At 35.3% G+C, this 9,101-nt stretch overlaps 1 protein-coding gene across 1 annotated transcript; it reads right to left on the bottom strand.

Moving 5' to 3' along the window:
- Positions 1-3,589: 3,589 nt before the first annotated feature.
- Positions 3,590-9,101, bottom strand: LOC145605492 (uncharacterized protein At4g06598-like). The gene is made up of 5 exons (XM_081661556.1): positions 8,922-9,101; positions 7,458-8,053; positions 7,179-7,254; positions 5,175-5,301; positions 3,590-4,000 (listed from the first exon to the last, which is right to left on the bottom strand). The coding sequence occupies exons 2-5, from the start codon at positions 7,997-7,999 to the stop codon at positions 3,846-3,848; spliced, it is 900 nt and encodes a 299-aa protein (XP_081517682.1). The 5' UTR covers positions 8,000-8,053; positions 8,922-9,101; the 3' UTR covers positions 3,590-3,845.

The following is a 9,101-nucleotide window of genomic DNA, read 5'->3' as shown; positions in this document are numbered from 1 at the left end:
GGGGAAATGTAGATGGCCTACCTCTGTACGTTCTGAAAACTTTGAAGGTGGTGGTGAAGCTCTTGAAGATTGACCGGAAAACTCAAATATGCCCGGAAAACTCAACGGAAAACTCAAACTCACGGCGGCGCTCTTGAAGATTAGGGAAAAATCACTTTCTCTCACTAGAATGCTCTGCCTTCTCTCTAGAATTCACAATTGGGTAAAGTGTGAAAATGAGAATTCACTTCCCATATTTATAGAATGAATTCATGGGGGTAAAATGGTAAAATCATTTTTCCCGCCTAAACATTCAAACGGTAATTTCTTGAAAAATTACTCGAAGAAAGGGCCCGGACGACGTTAGGGTTCTGTTAACTTGTGAAAAAAGACCAGACGGACAATTAACGGCACGTTAAAGTGAATTGAAATGAGTTAAGTGGAAAATTCAAGAATTTTACACCTTCAACACTTAGTCTCCAAAACTTGAGAAAATCTAAGAGGAAAAGCGTCCGCCCAATTCTCAGACGTACAGTCTAAAACAGGAATTCAGACGTACGAAGCATGATTAGAAAGCCAAGAAGTACGTCTGAAATCATGGAAGCCCAGTTTACCCCAAAGAAAATATGTGGTCGTTCTGGGTGGTTAGGAGATAAGCTCCTCCCAGAATATCAGAACGTCCAGTCTCATTTCTGTGGCCGTTCTGGGTGGTTAGGAGATAAGCTCCTCCCAGAGTATCAGAACGTCCAGTCTCATTTATGTGGTCGTTCTGGGTGGTTAGGAGATAAGCTCCTCCCAGAGTATCAGAACGTCCAGTCTCATTTCTGTGGCCGTTCTGGGTGGTTAGGAGATAAGCTCCTCCCAGAGTATCAGAACGTCCAGTCTCATTCCTATGGCCGTTCTGGGTAGGTAGGAGATCAACTCCTCCCAGAGTATGAGGACGTCCAGCCTAAAATAAGTGGACGACCACATGAATTCAGAGGTTAAGCCTCTCTCAGAGTACGAGAGCGTCCATTACAAAGTATGGACGTCCAGATAAGCAAAAAGCCAAGCTCATTCCAGACTACTAGAACGTCCAGGGCAAAATATATGGACGTCCACGTAGCAAAAAGATCCTTGAATCAAAAGTAGATGGACGTCCAGGGCAGATGGGAAGCAGACCCAACCCAGAGTACCAGGACGTCCAGAATGCAAGATCAGAGGAGGCGGCCAGTAAGTGTACGAGCCACCCCCTCTGAGGGGCAAATGTTTAGGGTAAAAATACCCCAGGTACGTGGCCCAATCTCATAGTGACACGTGGCCCAATAAAGAGGCGACACGTGGCCCTATGAGAGCAAGACACGTGTCCCCTTGTTATGGTGACACCTGTCAGCGGTAACTAAATACCCTAAAGCTACAATCAGAAAGAGAAAAGGGCTCTGATGACCTCAGGCCCAAATCCCGAGAAAGCCTTGAAAGCCGTAAAACGGCGCCCCCCACGACACGTGGCGACCTCTGATTGCGCAACCAATCATGTCACGAGATTTTAGAGCATAAACCCTAGGGGGGCACATGCTCCCACCCCTATATATACCCCAATAATTTATGATGGGAGGGGTGGATTTTGAGGTGACATTAATACAAGAGCTCTAAAACGCTCCAACTTCTCTCTACTTTCTCTCTCTAGCCTTTTCCGTTTTCGTTCACTAACTTGAGCGTCGGAGGCGAATATTCCGATCACCGGAATATTCGTGGTTTTGCAGGTGTCCGAGTCTTTGTCAGCAGAGCGCGACCAGTATCCGAGGGAATCACAAAAAACCCCGAAACAATATGCCTACTTTATCCACTTTTTCTTACAATGACTTTTTTCCTACACAATTTCTTGAGAAACATTAGTGTAAAACCGTCATATCATTATTAGACCACTTTTAAGAGTCAACTAGCTATTGGCCCGGGCGATGCCCCGGGTCATTATAAAATTTATTACTTTAATCAAAATATATATTTTTTGGCTTGTTTGTCACTAAGAGTTTAAGTGGTTTATAATTATTTTTTTAAAAAAAAGGTGATAGTTTAAGTAATTTTTTGTTTGTATGAGCTGATTTGACTATAAAAACAATTTTTTTGCATTAATAAATATAGGGTAAATGATAAATCAATAATTTGTTGTTAAAAAAATTGATAAATCAAATCTATAAATTTGATGTCAATATATACACTACGTACTTAGTAATGCACAAAAAAATATTACTCAATAATCACAATTGTAATATTTCTTTTTTTAAAAAAAATAATCACTATTGTAATATATGTATATATAAATCAACTCGTTTATTCTATAATTACAATTTTATTAAATAATGCACAGAAAATGGAATAATTTTTAATTTCTTTCAATTTTTATTATTGTGCAATTATTTAGGAGTTACATTCATAGGGAAATTTAAATAGCGTGGTATGCACATGAAGAGTTTTTCAATTAAACTAAACATTAATACTATTAATGCATGGAGTTTTACAATCATTTATGGGCTCATATGATGTGGCGCCAAATGGCAAAATCGGTGACACATGGCAAAATAGCATGTTTTGCCATGAGTTTTAATATATATATTGATAAGTGGACTTATAATAGTAAGGCGGTCTTATTGTAAAAATTGAACATTTGTGTAAGACCGTCATACTATCATTAAGACCACTTTAGAGAGTCAATAAGTGGTCTTAAAGTGGTCTTATGATAATAAAAAATTGAACATTTATGTAAGACTGTCATACCATCATAACACCACTTTTGAGAGTCTATGGTTTTATTTTGTAAAATGAACATTTTTTATACTTTATCTACCTCTTTAAACCAACCATCTAATTGTCTTTTCTTTTCAGTAATATATGTGCAAAATCACAACTTTTTTTTTTTTTTTTTTTTTTTTTTTTTTTTTTTTTTTGTGGTTTGTGAAGTTGCAAATTAACTGTAAAATTACTTTATTTGGCCAACAATGCTCTCCATCTCTCTCCACATTAGACGTGCTTTTCTTTTTATTTTCTAGCATGTCTCTATCCTTTCTTACAATACCATACACCCTGCCCCCTCCCTCATCTCCGGCTGCTATGAAAAAAGAACATAGGAAGTACATGTTAAGAACAAAATGAATATTCCCTCAAAAAAAAAAAAAAAAAAAAAAAAAAAAAAGAAAAAAAAAAAAAAAAGAACAAAATGAATATGAGGTAGTATGTTCTTAACCATATTGAGTCTGCCTGTAGTTTTAGTTGAAAAGGAGCATCGCCATACTACAGATTCAGTTTAGTTATGTTATTTTCTTTAATTTGTTGTTTAGAAATCTTTATTATTATTGTAAAGCTCATATGGCTATTCATTAATTATGCTAATTAATTATTGTAAACATCGTATGGATATTCATTAATTATTCTTCTTTAATTTCTTCTAAGAACATCTTTTTGCTTGTAGCCTGGTCGTTGAATATGGGACTCCTATTAGAAACGAGTTTATTTCTAGGTGAATCTTGTATAACTGGTATAATTATATTTTAGTGCATTCATCTGAATCTGTTAAATAGATTGATTTGTTAGTACATGTTGTGGATATGTAAGGACATTATGATGTACATCTTGTAAATAAATGGAACCTCAGTACATCTATCAAGTTTATGATGAACCGATCAGGCTACAAGCATAAAAATGTTCTTAGAAGAAATATACTACTCATTACGATATCCAACTGCGAAAAGATATGGAAGCAATTCACATAAGTTCTCATTCGTGCAGCTGCAGTGGAAAGTATTTCCATTTTTCTTTTGATCACAAATATTCGATCAAAAAAACTGGCAAATCATTTCGATGGGAACAACCTAGCCTTCAAAAAAACAGATTCACAAATGAAGTTTTGTCCAATCCAAAATCTGCCATGATACTTCTCCAGAATCAGTCTCATTTGAACCAACATATGTGTGGATTGTGCTGCTTCGAGGATTTGCCAGGCTGAGCTTCAGCCTCTCAGCTTCTTTACTCAGGGTCTCATATTCTCCTGTCAAATGGGATTAAAGTAACAAACTTAGACAATTTTTGGTAAAGAAGGAATATTATTGTCGAATATATGTATTATGTAGCCCTTTGCCTTTTATGATCGCTGCTAAACATGAAAGGCAAAGTCTTATACGTAAAAGTGTCACAAAAATCTATTGGGAGACTAGAGTGCTATCCCAAGGCTAGGGTAATTGGGTAACTGCATACACCGTTTCAAATTAGTTGACATGTTTTGACTTTAGATACTATTCACAAACTCTAATTCCTCTCATTAATATCCAACTTTACTTTATTCTACTTATTTATATAATAAAAATATTTGCAATTGAATTTATGCATTGGCAAACGTGATAAAAGAAATGTTAACTAATTGGAAAGAGAGTACTTACAGAGGGTGACTTAATACTTTTTAGCGTAACTTTTAGTGTCACACTCACAAATCACGATGAATCTTAATGAGACGGTCTTACCCAAGAATTAATCGACATAAAAGAGCATATCCAAACTAGCACTAAAACATCAAACTGCATTAAACCTTGTGGGCTCCAACCTTATTAGCAAAAGATAACTACATTACATAGTTGCCAACTTGACTTTATAAGAAATATTTTATGTTGAGTGGTTGCAAACCAATTAAACCTTGTAGGCTTTCAGCAAGTTGTTGAGTGGGAGACTGGGAGTCAGTCAGAAAAGGTCCAATGATTTGGAACCTTTAGGTTCTTGAGTTTATTATATTTGGCCTGAGAAAAAAAAAACTAAGGATAATGTTGTCACATTAAGCATGACTTTTTCATAAAAGATATAATATGTTGGTATTTAGCAAGGAATCCTCTAAATCTTCCTAATCATGACCACTCTGCAGTCTGCACTAGAGACTCTGTTTTTGCATTCTGGATGACTCAAGCTTCATAGAAGGCCTTTAACGGCAGGCACTCAGAGAAGCTAACAGAGATAAAGATTTACTGTATCAGATAATTGGGCTATTACTTTCGAAGAGCACAAAATAATAATGTGAAGCAGATGTTGAAAACAGGATGAGTTGTCACTAACGGAAGAGATAAGCACAGGAAGATAGTAGCAAAGAGATTCAGGCTTATAGTAGAGATCAGTAAATGAGAAAAACACTAAATAAAATGATCGTTACAAAAAATTAAAATTAGAAAGTATAGGCTTACCATCCATCAACAGCTTTTGTTGCTGTAGCTTTGCCACCTGCTGCTTTAACTTGTTATTTTCCAGAGACAAACCAACTTTTTGCTGAAGCAAGGTAGAAACCCTTATTGATAGCTCTGATTGCAATGTCTGTAACACAGAACAATTATTAAGAATACCAGACCGGAAGAGGGGGAGAGAGGGGGGGGGGGGGGGGGGAGGGGGGTGAGTATAAAACAAGGAAATCCCCAGACAAGTGCTACTTAATTGTTCATTGTGAACCTGTTGAACAAAAGACCAAGTTTTGCACAAAGTAGTCTGGTTCTTAAAAATTTGCCTGCCTCATTGTTTAGTCATAATCCCAAAACAATACAACGAAAAAACTGGTGCTTAGAGGTGTCCCGAAAATAGAAAAGTCCTCTATGATAAGCAAGCATTAACATAACCAGTTAAAAATACCAATAGTCTTTCTAGATCCTGGGAGACTAATTTAGAAGATACTAGGAGGGGAAAATGCAAAACATCTTGGAAGCTGAAATGGCAAATTAGAAGAGACGAGGAGGGGGGACGGGGGGGGGGGGGGGGGGGGGGGGTGGGGGGGGTTGTGCATGCAAAACATCTTCGAAGCCGATATGGCACTTTAGAGGGTATGAATTTTGCATGCAACTGAATAATATAAAACACATTTTGGTGGGATTGTAGACTATTTTTTTAGGTACAATACATTAGATTGCATTCATGAAGAGTCCAGAAGACAATTTTGAAGAACCTACTACTCTACTAGAGAGATAGCAATCATTATTACATAATTTTTATAATATTTGGTGAACCCAAAATTGACATGAAACCAAGCATGAACACGGCCATTAACTTGCTTTGTCAACTCTAGGCATTCATATAAAGTACTGACAATGAATATCACCAAGCAATGTTGCAAGTTGGCAACTATATAGTTTACAACATAATCACAAAAAGAATAAGGAGCTTTATGCAACAACTAGCAATAAATAAGGGCTTTCATTGTTAATGCTTCTAGTCGGCTCTCATTGATTGGTAATGGCTACCAAGCGTAACTTTAAACAACTTATGCACTAAGCTATCAAAACCCTATTGGCATTTGTTTGTCTTTAAATGATAGTCAGCTACTATTTGTAATACATAGGTTGCCATATAGTCCATAAAGTTCCTTAAATCACGACTTTAATTGAAGAAGCTGTAACATAATTTTTTTTTTCTCCCTAAGCCTTCACATGGAAATCTAATGGAGACATGAACTTACAATTAAAATCTATTCTAAACTCATAAGCTTTAACTTAACTTCCACTTATCTCACAAAATTCCATAGCACAAACACATATACCAATGACTGAATCTATTATGACTAACTCTGACCTGAGAGTAATAATGTATTCAACAGAAAAAAAAAAGAAGAAGAAAAACTCTTTAACCAACTGTTACTATATTTATTATTTTTAGGATACGGTTATAACTTCTCCTGTCCTCTTAATCTTTCTTAAAATATACTTTTGTAATCACATGCGTTGCTTTGCCTTTCTCTCGTGTTGTAAGTGTTGTATATTGGTGAAATGGATTAATTTTAAATCACCAAAGATAGTCAAAGTATAATGTGTATATACTATAAGGTGAATGGAGGAAGTATAGAATATGTGCCCTAACCACAAATGGATTGCTTGAATTTCAATCATCAAGGGAAAACAAAAAGTTAGGCAATCAACTTAAAACATCAAGATACGTCACAGGTTAGTCCACAGATGATCTTGACTTAATGGCTAGAGATTAGAGAGATAAATCAGTTTTACTACTGAATATAAGAGCTATTTTATGCAAAAGATGATTGATAATTTACGCAAGGAAGAGCATAATAAGAGGAAATATCTACAAACAGAAATCTAGTTTATTATGTGTCCTTTCATTAGTAGTGCAACAAGAGTACCAACACATTGTAATACAGAACATCATATCTCAGAGCAGAAAACAGTGTAATAAATTGTAACTACATATTATACCTGGAACACATGCACAGTTCTTTCTAGTTCAGCAATGTACTGAAGTTTGCGAGCTCTAGAGCGCTGTCCAGGATGCCTGTAAGTGATGAATCACCACAATATTTGGACATGTGTCAATTATATACATTTTCAAACTCAAATGAATAGAAGGAAGACTTCCAAGGAAGATAGACATGTATAGCTTATTCAAACAGTATACAACATATACGAAGTACATGACTAGGTGAAGAGGAGGCACTGAGTTACATATTATGACTCAGCAGAAGATAAATAATTTACCTCTTTTCAGTTTTTGCATCAACATTGTAGTAACTGGGTGCATCACAAAAATCATCCTTTAAGTCCAAACAAGTCCCATAACTCCGAGGATTCTCTTTGACAAATTGCATTGGACATTGATTAACGTAATCAGACATTGCCAAAAGCACTGTGTTATCCGAAAACTCTACAGTGGATCTTCGACGAGGAGAATTAGGACCATATACACAACCAGATCCCAATATGTTATCATCCTCTACTTGTTCTTCCTCATGACTTGCAGACAGAAGTAAGTTTGGGACAACACCATCCAAAACAGCAAACGAATCACTAGCTGACCTACAGTGGCGAATCCCTTTAGGAACTGAGTCCGAGTTGCTTAACAAGTCATCTAACCACGCTGGTTGTTCCTCCAACACCGAACTTTGAGATAACGATCTATGATGTCTAGCACTAGACTTATTAACTCCTTGGGAATAAATCGAGCTAGGGTCATGGGTTTGGCGTGCAACAGCTTTCTTTTGCAATGGGCACCGAGGTGGAAGTTGGGACGGTCGTGACATCTTGAAACTATATTGTTCAACTAATTATCCATGGTTTAGTCACACAAGGGTTATCTGTACATTAATACAACAAAATTAGGCAATTATTTCACTAGTATCCTCACCACCATAACATTGCCAATTAACCAGACTATAATTTCACCTAATTTTGTTTTGATTCAATACTTCAATTATTTATCTACAAAAATATGCCCAACTTAGTAAATAAGCACATTTATAAGGAAATAAGAAAGATTTGTAGATGGAGTAAAATCAGTAAATACAGGAAAACCCAAAACAGAATTTTTTTTTTTTAAAAAAAAAAAAAATTCAAAATAAAACAATGACAAAATCCCAGAAATATCGGATAGATATAGAAATTTCAAATTCAAAAGAATAATTAACCCATTTACAGGATTCCCCAAAACTACAGCCATTTTATCAGTAACATAAACAACCAAAATTCAACAATTAGCAAAACAAGTAGGAATTACATTAATCAAAGATCAAACAATGGAATAGTAAACCTAAACCCAGAAAACAGAAGTATACAAAATATTCAAATATACAAAACAAAAAAAATTATAGATTCATTTCAGGAAAAAAAAAAATTATATAAAAAAGAAATCCTAAACCCAGTTCAGGAATGTTAAAAAAAAAATACAAAATATTCAAATATTCAAAATCAAACTTCTAACAATTTATTTCAGTTAAAAGTCATAATCAAGCACCATTGAAATATTGTGCAGTCAGAATTTATTAAAACAAAATGACAATAAAATGAAAAAAAAAATTTAAAAAGTGTCCAAATTAAACATTTAGAAAAAGGTGCAGATACAGAAAATTATCAAAGTAAGGAAAATTTCAAGTGAATGTGTTACATAGAACTATACAAGTATACATAATTTACAATTATACTACTTAACATTAGACAAATTCTGACCTTTAAATGTTCTGCTCCCAAAATTACCAGCAATCATAATTTATATAGCATAGAATGTATGGCAAGGTAGAAGGAAAGAGAGAGAAAACTGGGATGAAGGTGTTAGTAGTGGAAGATGGGAAGAAAAGAGCTGCAATTTGCAATTAGCTCGCTTTTGTTATGAGGAAGCCAAAAGGCCAA

Source organism: Chenopodium album, chromosome 22 (genome assembly GCF_948465745.1).
Source record: "Chenopodium album chromosome 22, dcCheAlbu1.1, whole genome shotgun sequence".
Classification (NCBI taxonomy): Eukaryota; Viridiplantae; Streptophyta; class Magnoliopsida; order Caryophyllales; family Amaranthaceae; genus Chenopodium; species Chenopodium album.
The sequence above is the reverse complement of the archived record's forward strand: the minus strand, read 5'-3'. Positions and strand labels throughout refer to the sequence as shown.